Raw genomic sequence first — 18,154 nt, 5'->3', positions numbered from 1 at the left:
TAATTGTAATATCTTAATAAATCAGCGTAAATAAAAAAAAAAAATTAAATCGAGTTCGTCTACATCTACAACAAATGATTCGAATTCAAAATTGAATTTTGGTTTTGGGTTCATTTATTAAATTTTGTTCCGGTTACATCCGGTTAACTTAAAACCAAACGGTATAGGGATTAAACCCACCGAATCAGAAAGTATATGCTTACTGAAACTCTCCCGGCGACTCAGCAGTAGAGTCAAACTCCAGCTTCAACAATGGCGGATCACCACCACAATCATCAACAACATCGACCGAATCGTCTTTCATTGCCTGCCCGATCAATCGGAAGAGCTTACCCTTCGTTCCCATACACTCCAACACCAACCCCTTCCAAAACCCGAACCAGATCGATCCATGGAACCACTAAATCCTCAATTTCATTTCTCCTCCTCATCCTCTTCTCTTTGCGATCTCTCTACTCTCTCCTCCCTTTCCTCCGCTCTTCCCCTTCCTTCTCTCTCTTCCCTTTCACCTTCCTCGTCTCCCTCCTCTCTTTCGTCTTCTCTCTCGCTTTCACTCTCTTCTCTCCCTCTAAGAAAGACTCATTCCTCCGCCACAACCGCACCGTCTTCTCGATTACCTTATCTCAAACGAAGCTCATACTCGCGAAATCGGGGTTTCTAGCGGTCGTCTTCCTCCTCCGATTCCAAGCTCTCCGCTACTGCAGCGCCGCTGCTATGATCTTGGCCGAGCTCTCCGGCACAGTCTCCGCCAGAGTCTTGTCGGAGTCTAGGAATCATCACGGCGGAGCTGGATCGTCCAAGGTTCGTGGGTTTTGCATTTTGTTCGTTGGGTTGTTGTTGTTATCGATCAGCTGGGATCGTGTAGATTGCTTCCCTTTCTCTTCGTCATCTGTGAAGAACTGCTTGAGAATATGGCCTATGCTGCTTCCGTTTCTATCTGGCTTCTTAGGCTGCTACGAGAAGGTTTCAATGAACTGGGTCGAGATCAAGCAGCTTGATCAGAAACGGGTTCGTTTGATAACCTTGTTTCTCACCACTGTGTTGCTGTTCCCGCTTGCTCTTTGGAGCTTTGTTGAAAGCGATGAAGCTGGTGTCTCCTTTGGGAATCTAGGTTGGCCTTTAGCTAACACTGTTGTGTTCGGAGTACTCTTGAGCGAGAGTTACAACGACGATAAGTTGAGGAAAGACTCTGAGAGGGAGTTTCTCGTTACGTTTCTTTGCACTATTGTTTTGGAGCTCTTCTACTTCCCTGAGCTTTCTCTTTGGGGACTGTTGCTGTGTGGTTTCTTGCTTTACGTTGCAGTTAGAGAGTTAGACTCTTCGGATTATCAAGAGATTGGGATGGAATCTCCTGAGTCGTTCTCCACCGTGTTTATGAAGCCTATCCGCCATATTTTGAGTGAGAAGAAGTCTAGAAAGATTGCGCTTTTTCTTCTGATCAACACTGCGTATATGGTTGTTGAGTTTGTGGCTGGTTTCATGAGCAATAGTCTTGGGCTTATCTCGGACGCTTGTCACATGTTGTTTGATTGTGCTGCTTTGGCGATTGGGTTGTATGCGTCTTATATCTCTCGTCTTCCTGCAAACCATCAGTTCAACTATGGCCGTGGGAGATTTGAGGTGCTTTCTGGTTATGTCAACGCGGTGTTTCTTGTTCTTGTGGGAGCTCTCATTGTGCTTGAGTCGATTGAGAGGATCTTGGATCCTCAGGAGATTTCTACTAGTAGTCTTTTGGTTGTTTCGGTTGGTGGGCTTCTTGTGAATGTTGTGGGGTTGATTTTTTTCCACGAGGAGCATCATCATGCTCATGGTGGAGGATCTGGTTGCACACATTCTCACTCCCACCAGTCCCATAGCCATAATAAACATGAGGAGCATCATGAGCATGATCATCATCAGCATCATTCTCATAACCATAAACATGAGGAGCATCATGAATGCAACCATGACTATCATCATCATTCCCATAGCCATACTCATGAGGAGCATCATGAAGACAAACACAGCCACGGGCAAGATCATGACCATCATCATTATTCGGATCATAAACCCGTTAAAGGCGAAAACAAGGAGCATCACCACATTGACCATAACATGGAAGGGATCTTCCTTCATGTTTTAGCAGACACCATGGGGAGTGTTGGAGTTGTGGTTTCGACACTCTTGATCAAATACAAGGGATGGTTAGTTGCAGATCCAGCAAGCTCGATCTTCATCTCCATCCTCATCATCGCTTCAGTCATTCCGTTACTCAGAAACTCTGCAGGGATTCTACTGCAGAGAGTCCCCAAGGCTCACGAGCACGACCTGAGAGAAGCAATGAGAAACATCCTCAAGACGAAAGGCGTTTGCAGTATCCAGAGACTGCATGTATGGAGCTTCACGAACTCAGACGTGGTGGCTACTCTCCATCTCCTTGTGTCAGCTGATTCAGATAAGACGGATACTAAGTTGCAAGTCTCACGTTTACTAGAAGATGCAGGAGTCAAGGATTTGACTTTGCAGGTTGAATTTGTTAACTCATAGCAATTTATATAGTTTTGAGAGTTGTCACTGAATACATAAACATCTAAAACTTGTTTCAAAATAAAATGTTTCATTGCAGTTGTGTGATTTTTCATTAAAGATATGACCATATATGAATAGTGTAGTAAATCGAACAAAAAGTCCGACTTGAAAACTTCTGTTCTGCAGTTACATTAATATATATGCGTAAAAGCAATGGTGTTTATAGTTATTACAAAGTGTTGTTTTAAAATCCTTTCAACATGGCAAGTGAGAGTGAAGTGTAAACTTTGAGTATTTGTTATAAACTTCTAAGTTTGGTGTTTTGGTTTCAACGACTACAGTCCTTGGTATAAACTCTTAAGTTTCGTGCTCTGTTTTGGTTATATAGAGAGTGATAGAAAAGTAACATAAAATAGAAGCAAATGTTTTGAAAATTAATTCTGATGAGACAAAAGATGGATCTGCTGTGACAATCAATGAGAGAAATACATATCACAATGTATCTATATAAACTGTTTCATTGAATTTCTACGAGTTTTCATTAAAGATACGACGATGCATAAATTATATGAATTGTGGTACTAAACCGTACAAAAGGTCTAGCTTTAAAAGTGCTGTCTAGCAGAGTATATTTATCAGTACCTATTCAAAATAAAAACGTGCAGAAGATACATAAACAGCTTCACTTTCTAATATGATCAGCTAATTTATCAGGTAAATTGCTAGGAATCTCATAGTTGTCGTTGGGAAGGTTGGAGCTAGAGAGATGGTAGAGTAGATCCCTGAAGTAGTCTGTTCTCATCAACATAGCTTGAAGACATGTCAGCATTAAAATCTTGAGGGAAGCTAGGGTTACCGACCATGAAACCACTATAAGGGTCCTGAAAATCAAAGCAGAAGTCATCTGAGAGACATGGATCCAGAACGTTGTTGATGTTGGCAGTATCACCCATACACATGTGTTGATCCAAGCCATAAGGCTCATGCTGCATCAGTTGATTAGGTTCTTGTAGCTCTGGTGGTTGTCCGTTTGAGACCCAAGGATGCTGAAAGTTGTTGATGTTACCCATACACATCATGTTCTGATCATAAGTACCGCCATAAAGCATCGAGTGATAACGTAACGCTGATTCTTGTGCCGCTGAGTAATCTGAAACGCAAAGATGATGTTGAAAGTTGTTGTTGTTCTTATCATTATAGACAAAGCTCCTGATTTTTCAACACAGACTCTTGAGTGAACTGGCTAGGGTTGAAAGAATGTTGACGATCCTCCAAGTTTGCTTCTGCCGCAAGGAAACGACGTCTTTCTTGTAACGTAGAGTAACTTAGTTCCAAGGACTGAATGAGTTGGTTGATTTGGTAGGAGAGTAGTGATCAGAGATTGGATACTTTAATTCTTCAACATTCCTCTTCGCCTTCTTCTTGAAACTATTTATCATCTTCTTCTTATCTTTCATCTTGTTGAGGAGCTCGGGGCTTCTAGCTCTAGTGGTAAAGGGCTCACGGCTGTGAGTTCCGCCACCTGGGTTCGAAACCCGGCCACTGGAGAATTCACATGCGGAATCCCAGCGCCTGAGACCGAAGACCGTTCGCGGTGAGCCACATGGTGACAGACCCTGGTAGCGTCCTTGCTCGCTTCGGTCTCTAGTCTGGATCACCACGATGGGGTCAGGATACTCGGTTACCAAAAAAAAAAAAAAAACTCGTACGGATTTATGCTTTTCTTGCGTCTCTTGGCTCTGTCTAATTGGACGTAGCGACGTAGCTAGGGATGTTAAGTCATGGGTTATGGCCGAACCCTCTCTAGTGTAATATAAGCCCAACCCTATTTTAACCTAGTCTTATTTTAACTCTTCTTTAATTATAGGGTTAGAGCTGGTACTAGTTTTAGCCCAATTAATTTTTATGCAATGTAATAATGTTTTGTATATCAAATTTAATCAAAATTTACATGTTTTAAAAACTCAAAATATGATTATATAAATGAAAAAGTATCTTTTATTCATTTTTTTCATTTTTGTCCTCAAATTCAAAGTATGAAATTAGAAAAACCAAAGTTTACATGTTTTTATTCATGAAGTGTAAAAGTCAAAGTTCCAATTTAGCTTTATAAAGTATAAAAATCAAAAACAAGAGAGGTGGCAGTCAATAAGTCATGTAAAGCAATGTCCACTCTCCAAGTCTCTAACATTCGTTTCAACTTCCACTCCACTGTCCACTCCACTCTGCAAAAACAAGAGAGATGGCAGTCACTAGAAGTTCTAGTCTAGAACAAACATGAGATAACTAAAGATCGATTTCAACAAACAAAAAAAACATCCAAAACAAAGATGAAACAAATGTCATGAGCTAAAGCAGTTACAAACTGATAAATAAGCATGTGAACTACAAGAGTATGCAATCTGCAAAAGAACTCAGATAAACAAAAGAAGTACAAAAAACCCACAACGTAAAACCCACAAAGAACACAAGTTATATTATTTTGTTACAGAACACACCTATGAAGCAAAATGACGCAAAATACAAAAAACCCATAAGTAATCTGCTTAAAAAGTCCAATTTTATTAAACCAATCGTGAAGTTTAAACACGGAACGGTCCAATAATCATCAACATTCGCTATACAGGACGACACAAGCTAAGACACAAGCTACAGTCTTAGACAACAAGATACATCTTATAGTCTACCAAACAGCAAAATACAATCTCAGACAGCAAGATACAATCACAGACAGCAAGATACAGTTTACCAGTAGTCCAATATCAATATATCAACTTGAAACGAGCTAAAGCAGTTTACAAGTTACACAAAGAGCTAAATGCACGGAAGTTACCAAATGTTTGAATCTTCATTTCCTGAGCTACTTGCTCTTTTATTAGCATCCTCATCATCATAATCAAAGTACTCCTCAATGTCTCCTATATCACGTAATCAGAGAAATCATTTAAACAATGAGTTAACCAACAACACTAATTCTTAAAACACTTAATTGAAGACAAGGAGTTTACCTTCAAACTCAACAAACCCGCGTAGCCAGTTTCGCGTACAGATCAATGCTTGGACAGTTTTAGGGTGGAGACGGTTTCTAAAGGACTCAAAACCCGACCTCCCACACTAAACGCAAATTCAAACGCAACAGTAGTAATAGGAATGCTAAGAATATCACGGGCAAGCAAAGCTAAGTCACCATATCTGTGTTGCTTATCTTTCCAGTAGTCTAACACCTCCATATCTGAGAAAGCCGAAATATCAACCTTAGTATCAGCCAAATACATGTCCAGATTTGTCCTTTCGTTGTTTGAACCAAATTGGATACACCTTTCAAGCTCAAGCAGATCCTATATTCAAACAAAATCAGAGATAAAAAAGCAATTAGCCAATTATTAAGAGGTCAAAATAAGCAAGAACTTTATGTCAAATACTTACATCATCGAAATCATCTTCAAGAGGAGATTCTGTAAGGAGCTCATGTGGAGTTTTTTTTGCAAATCTGGAAGAACTTTCAGATGACTTTGAACTATACTCTTTATAAAGCAACTCCAAGCTCTTCCTCACGACTTCAACCTTCTTCTCGGAAGTTCTAGGATCCAGCTTATGATAAGCTTCCTTAAGCATATGCAGCTTAATCCTTGGGTCTAGTACTGCTGCCATAGCTAAAATAAGACTGTACTCGTCCCAGTATTTAGCAAACTTACTTTTCATATCCACAACCATTAATCTTATCTCATTATCCTTACACCTTGCATACCTCTTCAACAACAACTCGATCTTCCATACTAGCATGAAATAAACACTGGCTGTGGGGTAGTTGACTCCAGAGAAGTATGCTGTGATTGTACTAAATGGCTTCAAGAAGTCTCGAATCTTCTCACCGCGATCCCACTCTTCTTCAGAAGGCAAACATTTGTAGTTTCTATCATACAAATGCAGATTATCAAAGGCTTTACGAAACTTGAGAGCTCTCACCAACATCTCGTAAGTGGAGTTCCACCGTGTGTCCACATACAAAGATAAACCAGCACTGCTCTCAATACCAGCGCTCTCAACACACGTAGCAAAAGAATCCTTCCTTGAATCAGAAGCTTTAACGCTCTCCCTAATGTTCACCAAAAGACTAGAACCTAACTCTAACCCTTTCTTGACAATCAGATTCGAAATGTGGGCGCACCACCTTACATGGAGGAACTTTCCATCGCACAACAAGCCATTCCCACTCTGCAGACGATGAGTAAGGATCTTTTACATGTTGTCATTAGCAGAGGCGTTATCTAAGGTGAGGGAAAACACTCTTCGCTCTAACCCCCACTCCTTTAGGATATCAAAAATCTTCTTGGCTATTGCTTCACCGGTATGTGGGGGTTTGACATCGCAAAATGCCAAGATGTGACTGTGTAGCTTCCATTTCTCATCAATATAATGAGCAGTGAGGCAGATATAACCCCTCACTTGGCTACGACTCGTCCACAAGTCAGAAGTGAAAGACACTCGACCTTGGTAACTTGCAAACGTTTCTTTCAACTTCAGCTTTTCTATTTCATATCTCTTATACACCTCCCTACTTGTGGTTTGTCTACACATATGCTCACATTCCGAATTAAGATACTTGTCTCTCTCCCTAACCTTTTCGCATTCTACATAGCAAAAAGGAAGGTCATGATAAATTATAATCCCAGCCACCATTTCCTTATCAATTTTGGGATCATATTCAACAACTTCGGTTTCATGTTTTTCTGGACAAGAGCGTGAATGGCGATTCATTGTTGAAGTTCCATGAGTCCTATCTATAACTAACTTAATACCGCAGTAGTGGCGTTTAGCTCTTTCTTTACCATCAGACTCTATGCCTATTTCTATGAATTTAACTATAATATTTGTTATTCTAAATTTATTAAAATTTTGATTAATTTTTTTTTGAATGAATGTTAAATTTTATTCAAACAAAAAACCCCTTTGGTTTACATGCTTCATATATAAGAAGAGATTCAACTAAACATTTTTATAATCTAAAAAACTTCTATAGACTTGAGACTGGTCTTGTTGAGAACCAGAAACTGAGTCCATCTACCAACCATGTGCGATCTTCTCTTTGAACTGAAGCAAATCTGTTTCTGATATTTTTCTCCATGATTCAATGTTGTTGTATTCAAAGGCTTTTCTCCCCATGCCTTCTCCCATTTCTCTCCATCCATATACCATGAAATACCGTTTGGAAAATGTATCTCAGTGTGAACTGTCTCGTGGTGGTTTGATTCACAGATATCAAATCCACTATCCTTCTCCAATTTCTCGTAAACTCATCTCCCATCACTCCTTTTGCAAGATTCTCCCACACTACTGCTGAAAATCCACACTAAAAAAACAAATGGTTCCTTGGTTCTATCAGTTCATCACACAGAGAGCAAGTAGTGCTAACAGAGGCTCCCCACTTCATCATCCTATCTCCCGTAGCTAATCTATTATGCATAGATATCCACGTGAAAAATGCAAATTTTGGAGTTGCATACCTGAACCAGATCCCTTTACTCCAAGTGCACTTAGTTCCTCTTGTTCTCAACAACTCCCAAGTTGATTTCGTAGAGAACTTATTCTTGAACTTCTCATCACTTGTTTTCCACATTCCAACGTCCTCCTCGACTGATGCCGCCTCTTTCCATTTAGTAATCTCGTCTTCCACCAGATTTAGTAGTGGGATTCGATGTCTTCTTCTACGGTGGTTAACTACATCCTCAACCATAACATACTTCACAGTACCCATATCAATATAACCCCTCGTTCCAATTTTGATTAATTTTCTTATTTGCATTTAAGTTGGTTGTTGTCTTAGATATGTAAATATATTTTAATAAGATTATGTATGACTTAAGATATATTGTACTTAGAATGAAATAAAAAATAAACTAAAGTGTGTGATTCCAAATTACATAAATTAATATAAATATAATATTATGAAGTTTCATGTATATATATAAATTTTACAAAAGAACTAAATTGTAACAGTTTGGTAATATTTTATTTCCATTTATTAATATGTTTTGACTCAACCTATAATTTAATTTATACTTATAAAAATTATCATTCTAAAATTATATATTCTTATTGTAGTTAAATCTATGACTGTTTGAAAGTATGTTTACAAAAATAATATTATTGGATTGTTTAAGATTATGTTTTAAAAGAAATAGTAATTATTTTTTAGTGTCAAGATTATATGTGTGAAGTTTTTTCTATGAGATCACATTATATAAAAATATATTTTTTTCATCTAAGAAAAATATATATAAAGAAAGTATTTTATTAATTCAAAATCTATTTTATGTTATTTAAAAATATGTCTTAAATGGAATATTACTATTTTGTAAACTTTCCTTTTTAATGAAAACATATTATAAATACATATATTTTCGTTTTTAAACTTTATAAATGTTTCCTTTTTATTATATATGTTATTTGAAATTTTTTTAAAAGGAAACTAAATAAAAAAATTAATAATTGTATTTAAATATAATATTTTTAATTCATTAAGAGTATCTCGCTAATAAACCATCGTTAAAATTAACGTGAGCGCGACACTTATGAAACTGACTTCTCAAATAATATTATAGAGATATGTATATATAGAAATTATCAATTTATAATTTTAATGGGACCATTGATTTACATAGAATTTTCTAACATATTATCATCTTATTATTTTATCGATTTACGTCAAATTTTGAATCGGTTCAGATTAAAACCGGTGAAATTTATTAATTTATAGAGATTATTAATGTATCGAGTACTAATTTATAGAGGTTCTACTGTATTTATATGTTTGGTTTGTTTCGATTTGTTGAACTTTAATGTGGGTTAGTTTATTTTGTTTTGGGATTAGACCATGTCTTACAAAATTTCTAATTCATTCCTATTTTGGCATCAAATTTGTTATAAAATAAAATCTCCTTATTATTTTTCCGCAATATATAGAGATTACTATTTCTTTATAGAGAAAAAACAGTTTTATATATTTAGAAGAAAATATGATAATGCTATTTTAAAAGAATGAATTACTTATCTCTATTTAAAGTTTTCCTATTCTATATGAAAATAGAAAAATACATGATCTTAGTAAATGATCTTAGTAATTGCCTGATTTAATTTTACATTGCACGACCATCACCATTTCCGAAAATATTATCTAACGCTACATCTCACATTTCACAATCCGTTAATATGCCCAGGAAATACATATAATCCGTTCATAATCATACTTTATACTAAATCAAAAACATACTTCTTGTGTTGTAAGTAAATACATAGAGTATCGTCGTATAGTGTTCTTTTGGAGATTTTTTTTTTACGTGGAACTGTGACCCCAACTTGACGGACAAAACGTGATAATATATTCTTTGGCAGCGCAAGAGACCAAAGGAGGAGGTGCGTCATAGGCATAACTGTAATAACTGGGACATGCTTCTTTAAACAACATAGAGTACGTAGTTCGCTTGCACTTATCCGGCGTTCCGTACGCATTCCGACAGCAAAACCTGTCGTTATCAAACGCTAAGCAAGCACTCTTGCATGCCACGACTCGTCCTTCTTTGTTCACAACCTACAGAAAGGCGAAAATTAAAAAGGTATCAATATTTCAAAGATCATAGATTATATTTGAATTAGCTAAAAAGAAACGTCTCCTTTGGTCAAAAGGTCACCATTTTGAGGTAGCCAGTCGAGAATATTTTTTTTCTGTTTTAGATTGATCATTTTAAATATCCCGGGTATGAAAAAGAAAATGTAAGTAAGAAGTATACCTGTAATTCTTCGGGACATGTGGTTTTGAGATCTCTATGGCAACCAAAGATGGTGCATTTGGATGACATGGGCTTGGAGGTCACTGTGACCGGGAGATTATAACCGTCCACAAGACTTACATCATAGAAATTGAGTTTCGATTTGTCTGCTTGTACCGCAATTTGGATAAGTGTTGCCGGTGGTTTTCCGATCAACCCGTTACACTCCAAACGTCCATCACAATCACCTAAGATTCGTTGTAATACAACAACAATTATACTTCTACAAGCATTATCTTATCAACCATCGTCATGTCATTTATGTGGGATAAAATAAATGAAAAACACCTCCGAAAAAAACTTTTTTTACGAAAAGAAAATGGTCTGTTCAAGCATAACTATGAATTGTATGACTTTAGATTTGTTATCACTACCAAAAACAAAAATAAAACTAAACCACCTAATGAGATATATCAGATTAACTCTAAGGTATTAATGTAAACATTTGTGTGATCAAAATGCTAGTTCGGTAGAATACTTAATTAACATAAAGGTCTGAATGGTGCTCAGGTATTCAAGTACCTAAAATATGTCTAAAACACACTATCATCATTTCTTACGCTCCATACGTTGTAACCATTTCAAATAGAAATTTTGCTTTTAAATAAATAATTTAATTTTTTCATATGGTCTATGGCACAAATATAATTAAAATTACAGTTACCCGTTTCACAAGCTTGATTCCAATTTGAAGTGAAATCACAGCCTGTTCTAGCCCAAATACGACCATTCCAACCCCAAGGAACATCAATGCGTCTGGTATTTCCACATGGCAGGTAAAATCCACCGGAGGATAGCACCGGGTGGCCAGAGTTGGGGGCAACAGCCGGCCAAATGGGAAATGGGCATTTATTTTGCACATAGAATGTTACTTCATGACATGATACTTTACCTATGAACATATAGCATTGATCATATATAGTCATTGCTCATGATAAGATCAAAAATACAAACAATGTGTGTTTTTTAAAAGGAAAAAATTACCATGTACTATACAACTTATAATGAAAAGATGAAATAGGGAGCTAGATTGGATTCTCATTGGCACTTTCGTTGGAACTTGGCTGTATCATTAACTGATATTATTTTGAGTATTTATAAGTTACAAGATATGTGATAAAGTTTTCAAAAACAATTTATGTTGTTGTCGATCGTAAATTATGCTTAAAGATTAGATTATGGAACCAAGTGGTGGTAGACTAGTGGCAATCTATTGGGGTTTGGTGTGTACCCACATCAGTCATGGGTTCGATTCTCCCTGGAAACTAAATTATCACTACTTAGCCAGTCTAGGCTTGGGCTTCCACTACAAGAAAACAGCAAGGATACTGAGGAAAAAAATCGTCGGAATTTTGTCGGAATAACGTAATTCCGACGACATACCGACGAAACAAGTCCTCGGAATTTCTTCTTTCCTCGGAATTTTCCGACAGAATTCCGAGGAAACAAATTTCCGAGAAAATTCCGAGGATCACTAGTTTGTCGGAAATCTCCTCGGAATATACCGAGGGAGAACTCGTCGGGATATTTCATCGGAAGTTCATCGATCAATGCGTTTTTGGACATATATCCATCGATCGATCCTTTTATAAAAAAACGTTCGGAATATACCGAGGGACATCTCCCTCAGAATATTCCGAGGAACATGTCCCTCGGTATATTCCGAGGAACATGTCCCTCGGTATATTCCGAATATTTTTTATAAACAGATCGATCGATGGATATATGTCCAAAAACGCATCGATCGATCGAGTAAAAAATATAATTAAATTCCTCGGAATGTAAAAAATATTAATTTTTTTTAAAAAAATAAAATTTTTGAAATTTAAATTCGAAAATATAAAATTAAAATTAAAATTGAAATCATATTAATTAATATTCAAAGTTTCACAAATAAAAATAAAACATTCCGAGTTTTTGGAAAAAAATAAAAACTACGGGTCTGGCACGTCCGGGAACACCTCGTTCGGGTACATCCTCTGCATCATCTCCATCATTTGCTGGTTCAGCCTCCTCTGTGCCTCATAGCCCGCCTGTTGAGCCGCCATCTGGGTCTCCAACAAAGATATGCGATCATCCTTGTCCTTCAATTGAGCGGTAAGTACTTCTGGATCAACAAAGGGCGGTGGAGCAGAAGAAGGAGGAACCGACCGGGTGCGACGACCCAAACCGACCAAACGTCCCTTCCTCTTTGGAACCGACTGAATAGAAAATAGCCAAATTTACAAATTTAAACCAAGAAATAAATGAATTGAACTTAAAAAAAAAGAACTTACGGATTCAACGATTTCGTTGATTCGAAACCGGGACAAGTTGGTCGAAGCCGTCATCCTCGGTTTGAAGCTGAGACACTTCGTCTACTACCTGAGTTTGGACCAGGTCGACCATGTCCCTCACAAGACCGTCATCAATCTGGCCGGTCTTCTTGTTGGTATACGCCCTCCTCATTAGGGCGAGATCATCAACCGGCTCGCCATCATTTTCTTCCGCCTTGTAAAAAACATAAATTAAAGAAATATTAGAAATTAGAAGAAATGCACAATAAATTAAAATTCTGAAACTCAAATAATTGAAGAAAAAGCGGTTGAACTTACCATGCGATCTCCCAGAGTGGCAATAGATTGAGCACCCAAGTTATGCTTGTAGATGCCCTTTCCTTTACGGTCGCTCATGCGGTTGGTGGAGTTGGTTGAAGAAGTTTCTTTCGTCTCTTCCTTATCCCAATGCGCACACAACTCCTTCCAGACCGACACGTTCATCGACTTTGGGACCTTTTAATAAAAAAAAAAAGAAAATAGTTTAATAAATAAAAAAATAGTTTAATAAATAAAAAAATAGTTTAATAAATTAAATCGAACCTTATTGATTTCCCACTTCTTCTTCCACTCGTGGATCTGCTTCCCATAGTTGTCCATAACTTTATGGACGAAGTGGTGATAGATAAAGAGCGTCTCATCAGAATTCCAGTTGAACTCTTGCTGAAAAAAAAACACAATTAGTAGAAAATTTATATTAAAGATTAAAAATATAAGTAAAAAATTACAATACTTACCGCAAACTGACGAAACCACAGAACCTGCTTGTCGGTAGGGAAATGAGTGAAAGTCGGATGTCCCCTGTCGAGGGCCGAGTACATCATATGGTTGATCCATGCGCTGATCCCGTTCCCGGATCGGTTGAACCTAATAGAAAGAACAAACGGTTAATAATGAATCCAAATTTAAAGAAAAAAAATGTTTAATTAACATGTTTGACCCCGTCCATGTGGATACGGAGTGAGATACAGAAGATGGTCACGACCGGGCTTTTGAACCAACTCCGCAACACTCATCACTCCCGGAGGACCCGGAGGAGCAGGAGCGGATGCAGCAGCGGGAGCGAGAGGAGCAGGAGCGGGTGCGGCAGAGGGAGATGTATGGTTGGAGCTGTGGGGCGAAGGGGAATCCTGAAAATGGCTGGAATCCCGAGACTGGCTCCCCGTACCACCACGACCACGACGCTGTCGAGGCCGGGTCTGATCATCATGAAACCTGTAAATTAAAAAAAAATATTTAATAAATACATAAATATATAAATTAATTTTTTAAAAAAAAATTTCCCAAATAATTTAATCACAAAAAAAGATTTATAGATATTAAAAATATTTAATAAATATATAAAAATAGTTCTAATAAACAAAAAATAGTTTTAATAAATAAAAAAAAGTTTAATAATTACAAAAAATAGTTTTAATAATATATATAAAATATTTTTAAATCCCAAATAATAGTTTTTAATCACAAAAAAAGTTTTATAGATATTAAAAATGTTTTGTAAAATCAAAAAAATCGAATTTATATACAAAAAAGATTTTATAAAATCCAAAAAATCGAATTTATATAGAAAAATTATTTTGTAAAATACAATATAAAATCGTTTTTATAAATACCAAAAAAATAAAAAAATTATAAAAAAAATCTAAATCAATTCAACAAAACAAATTATTCAACCAAATCACAATTCTAAACCTATTATACAACAAAATCACAATCCTAACCAATCACCCTAACAAAAATCTATCAAAACTACACAAAAACCTAACAAATTGAACCTAAGAGAGTGGGATAGGGTCCTTACATGATTTTTTTAAGAGAAGTGGGAGATCGCCGGAGATATCGTCGGATTTCAGGGGGGAATCGTCGGAGAGAAGAGAGGAGTCGCGCAGAGGAAGAAGAGAGAAATGGGGAAGAAGAAGGGGCTCGTGGTTATAAAACCTATGGTCCGACGGACATTATCCGTCGGAATTCCATCGGAATTCTAATTTCAATTTTCGCAAAATATTTGCCCGGTAAAATGAAAATATTCCAAGGAACATGTCCCTCAGTATATTCCGAAGAAAGGTGTCCCTCGGTATATTCTGAGGAACATGTCCCTCGGTATATTCCGAATGTTTTTTATAAACAGATCGATCGATGGATATATGTCCAAAAACGCATCGATCGATCGAGTAAAAAATATAATTAAATTCCTCGGAATGTAAAAAATATTAATTTTTTTTTAAAAAATAAAATTTTTGAAATTTAAATTCGAAAATATAAAATTAAAATTAAAATTGAAATCATATTAATTAATATTCAAAGTTTCACAAATAAAAATAAAACATTCCGAGTTTTTGGAAAAAAAAAAAACTACGGGTCTGGCACGTCCGGGAACACCTCGTTCGGGTACATCCTCTGCATCATCTCCATCATTTGCTGGTTCAGCCTCCTCTGTGCCTCATAGCCCGCCTGTTGAGCCGCCATCTGGGTCTCCAACAAAGATATGCGATCATCCTTGTCCTTCAATTGAGCGGTAAGTACTTCTGGATCAACAAAGGGCGGTGGAGCAGAAGAAGGAGGAACCGACCGGGTGCGACGACCCAAACCGACCAAACGTCCCTTCCTCTTTGGAACCGACTGAATAGAAAATAGCCAAATTTACAAATTTAAACCAAGAAATAAATGAATTGAACTTAAAAAAAAAGAACTTACGGATTCAACGATTTCGTTGATTCGAAACCGGGACAAGTTGGTCGAAGCCGTCATCCTCGGTTTGAAGCTGAGACACTTCGTCTACTACCTGAGTTTGGACCAGGTCGACCATGTCCCTCACAAGACCGTCATCAATCTGGCCGGTCTTCTTGTTGGTATACGCCCTCCTCATTAGGGCGAGATCATCAACCGGCTCGCCATCATTTTCTTCCACCTTGAAAAAAACATAAATTAAAGAAATATTAGAAATTAGAAGAAATGCACAATAAATTAAAATTCTGAAACTCAAATAATTGAAGAAAAAGCGGTTGAACTTACCATGCGATCTCCCAGAGTGGCAATAGATTGAGCACCCAAGTTATGCTTGTAGATGCCCTTCCCTTTACGGTCGCTCCTGCGGTTGGTGGAGTTGGTTGAAGAAGTTTCTTTCGTCTCTTCCTTATCCAAATGCGCACACAACTCCTTCCAGACCGACACGTTCATCGACTTTGGGACCTTTTAATAAAAAAAGAAAGAAAATAGTTTAATAAATAAAAAAATAGTTTAATAAATAAAAAAATAGTTTAATAAATTAAATCGAACCTTATTGATTTCCCACTTCTTCTTCCACTCGTGGATCTGCTTCCCATAGTTGTCCATAACTTTATGGACGAAGTGGTGATAGATAAAGAGCGTCTCATCAGAATTCCAGTTGAACTCTTGCTGAAAAAAAACACAATTAGTAGAAAATTTATATTAAAGATTAAAAATATAAGTAAAAAATTAGAATACTTACCGCAAACTGACGAAACCAAAGAACCTGCTTGTCGGTAGGGAAATGAGTGAAAGTCGGATGTCCCCTGTCGAGGGCCGAGTACATCATATGGTTGATCCATGCGCTGATCCCGTTCCCGGATCGGTTGAACCTAATAAAAAGAACAAACGGTTAATAATGAATCCAAATTTAAAGAAAAAAAATGTTTAATTACCATGTTTGACCCCGTCCATGTGGATACGGAGTGAGATACGGAAGATGGTCACGACCGGGCTTTTGAACCAACTCCGCAACACTCATCACTCCCGGAGGACCCGGAGGAGCAGGAGCGGATGCAGCAGCGGGAGCGAGAGGAGCAGGAGCAGGAGCGGATGCAGCAGCGGGAGCGAGAGGAGCAGGAGCGGGTGCGGCAGAGGGAGATGTATGGTTGGAGCTGTGGGGCGAAGGGGAATCCTGAAAATGGCTGGAATCCCGAGACTGGCTCCCCGTACCACCACGACCACGACGCTGTCGAGGCCGGGTCTGATCATCATGAAACCTGTAAATTAAAAAAAAATATTTAATAAATACATAAATATATAAATTAATTTTTTTTTTTTTTAAAATCCCAAATAATTTAATCACAAAAAAAGATTTATAGATATTAAAAATATTTAATAAATATATAAAAAATAGTTCTAATAAACAAAAAATAGTTTTAATAAATAAAAAATAGTTTAATAATTACAAAAAATAGTTTTAATAATATATATAAAATATTTTTAAATCCCAAATAATAGTTTTTAATCACAAAAAAAGTTTTATAGATATTAAAAATGTTTTGTAAAATCCAAAAAATCGAATTTATATACAAAAAAGATTTTGTAAAATCCAAAAAATCGAATTTATATAGAAAAATCATTTTGTAAAATACAATATAAAATCGATTTTATAAATACAAAAAAAATAAAAAAATTATAAAAAAATTCTAAATCAATTCAACAAAACAAATTATTCAACCAAATCACAATTCTAAACCTATTATACAACAAAATCACAATCCTAACCAATCACCCTAACAAAAATCTATCAAAACTACACAAAAACCTAACAAATTGAACCTAAGAGAGTGGGATAGGGTCCTTACATGATTTGTGTAAGAGAAGGGGGAGATCGCCGGAGATATCGTCGGACTTCAGGGGGAAATCGCCGGAGAGAAGAGAGGAGTCGCGCAGAGGAAGAAGAGAGAAATGGGGAAGAAGAAGGGGCTCGTGGTTATAAAACCTAGGGTCCGACGGACAATCGGAATTCTAATTTCAATTTTCGCAAAATATTTGCCCGGTAAAATGAAAATATTCCGAGGAAATTCCGACGGATAGTAAAATATCCGTCGGAATTTCCTCGGAATATTCCGAGGAAATTCCGAGAAACTAGTGTTTGGGGTTTCAAAACATCAATTTTTTTTGCCGTATTTCATTTCTTATACAATTGTAATGCATACCATTGAGGATTCTTTGTATAGATGAGCATAAACCATGAAATAACAAATTTCAAAACTAATTGAAAGTATTCTCTTTACCGTTCATTAAAAGGTATAAGTGTTTCTCTTATGTTGTGGGATTTCGTTCATACAATCGGAAAAGTGTTAATTATACGGTAAGGAACAAATTTTTGACTTCATAATGAACGTAAGACACTTAATAAGGGTTATATAGGTGTTATTCAAACCGCAAAACGTTGTTTTTGGTTTAAAAACCCTATTTCCTCGGAATTCCGTCAGAATATTCCGAGGAAATTCCGAGGAACTAGTGTTTGGGGTTTCAGTACGTCAATTTTTTTTTAAACGGATCGATCGATGGATATATGTACCAAAACGCATCGATCGATAGAGTATATCAGGTGTTCCTTGGAATTTCCTCGAAATATTCCGAGGCTTTTCCGAGGAAACAGGGATTGGGGTAACAATGTGATCGATCGAGAACAAAATCTCGTACGTTTTTTTATAAACGGATCGATCGATGTATATATATCCAAAAACGCATCGATCGATCACTAAGATGGACCAAAGCGTAACAATG

The 18,154-nt window shown here is 36.8% G+C and overlaps 3 protein-coding genes and 1 pseudogene across 3 annotated transcripts; 1 reads left to right on the top strand and 3 right to left on the bottom strand.

Annotated features, from left to right (window-relative positions):
- Positions 1-84: 84 nt before the first annotated feature.
- Positions 85-2,604, top strand: LOC106390926 (probable zinc transporter protein DDB_G0291141). Its single transcript, XM_048754809.1, has one exon. It carries the CDS (start codon positions 253-255, stop codon positions 2,524-2,526), a length of 2,274 nt encoding a protein of 757 aa, XP_048610766.1. The 5' UTR covers positions 85-252; the 3' UTR covers positions 2,527-2,604.
- Positions 2,605-2,793: 189 nt separating this feature from the next.
- Positions 2,794-4,369, bottom strand: LOC111205287 (annotated as a pseudogene).
- A 677-nt stretch (positions 4,370-5,046) lies between these two features.
- On the bottom strand, positions 5,047-7,138 carry LOC125585540 (zinc finger BED domain-containing protein DAYSLEEPER-like). Its single transcript, XM_048754808.1, has 3 exons — positions 5,935-7,138; positions 5,517-5,846; positions 5,047-5,426 (listed from the first exon to the last, which is right to left on the bottom strand). The coding sequence occupies exons 1-2, from the start codon at positions 6,478-6,480 to the stop codon at positions 5,559-5,561; spliced, it is 834 nt and encodes a 277-aa protein (XP_048610765.1). The 5' UTR covers positions 6,481-7,138; the 3' UTR covers positions 5,047-5,426; positions 5,517-5,558.
- A 2,416-nt stretch (positions 7,139-9,554) lies between these two features.
- On the bottom strand, positions 9,555-11,464 carry LOC125585539 (thaumatin-like protein). Its single transcript, XM_048754807.1, has 4 exons — positions 11,319-11,464; positions 10,999-11,226; positions 10,296-10,522; positions 9,555-10,096 (listed from the first exon to the last, which is right to left on the bottom strand). Exons 1-4 carry the CDS (start codon positions 11,374-11,376, stop codon positions 9,842-9,844), a joined length of 768 nt encoding a protein of 255 aa, XP_048610764.1. The 5' UTR covers positions 11,377-11,464; the 3' UTR covers positions 9,555-9,841.
- Positions 11,465-18,154: the final 6,690 nt, after the last annotated feature.

This window comes from Brassica napus, chromosome C4 (genome assembly GCF_020379485.1).
Source record: "Brassica napus cultivar Da-Ae chromosome C4, Da-Ae, whole genome shotgun sequence".
In the NCBI taxonomy this organism is placed as follows: Eukaryota; Viridiplantae; Streptophyta; class Magnoliopsida; order Brassicales; family Brassicaceae; genus Brassica; species Brassica napus.
The sequence above is the reverse complement of the archived record's forward strand: the minus strand, read 5'-3'. Positions and strand labels throughout refer to the sequence as shown.

Excerpts from the sequence above, each read along its gene's own strand:
- LOC106390926 (XM_048754809.1), top strand. The coding sequence starts at position 253 with ATGGCGGATCACCACCACAATCATCAACAACATCGACCGAATCGTCTT.
- LOC125585540 (XM_048754808.1), bottom strand. The coding sequence starts at position 6,480 with ATGTTGGTGAGAGCTCTCAAGTTTCGTAAAGCCTTTGATAATCTGCAT. Across the intron at positions 5,847-5,934 it reads TTGAAGATGATTTCGATGAT|GATCTGCTTGAGCTTGAAAG; the intron begins GTAAGTATTTGA and ends GTTTGAATATAG.
- LOC125585539 (XM_048754807.1), bottom strand. The coding sequence starts at position 11,376 with ATGAGAATCCAATCTAGCTCCCTATTTCATCTTTTCATTATAAGTTGT. Across the intron at positions 11,227-11,318 it reads TATAAGTTGTATAGTACATG|GTAAAGTATCATGTCATGAA; the intron begins GTAATTTTTTCC and ends ATATGTTCATAG. Across the intron at positions 10,523-10,998 it reads GAATCAAGCTTGTGAAACGG|GTGATTGTGATGGACGTTTG; the intron begins GTAACTGTAATT and ends AACGAATCTTAG.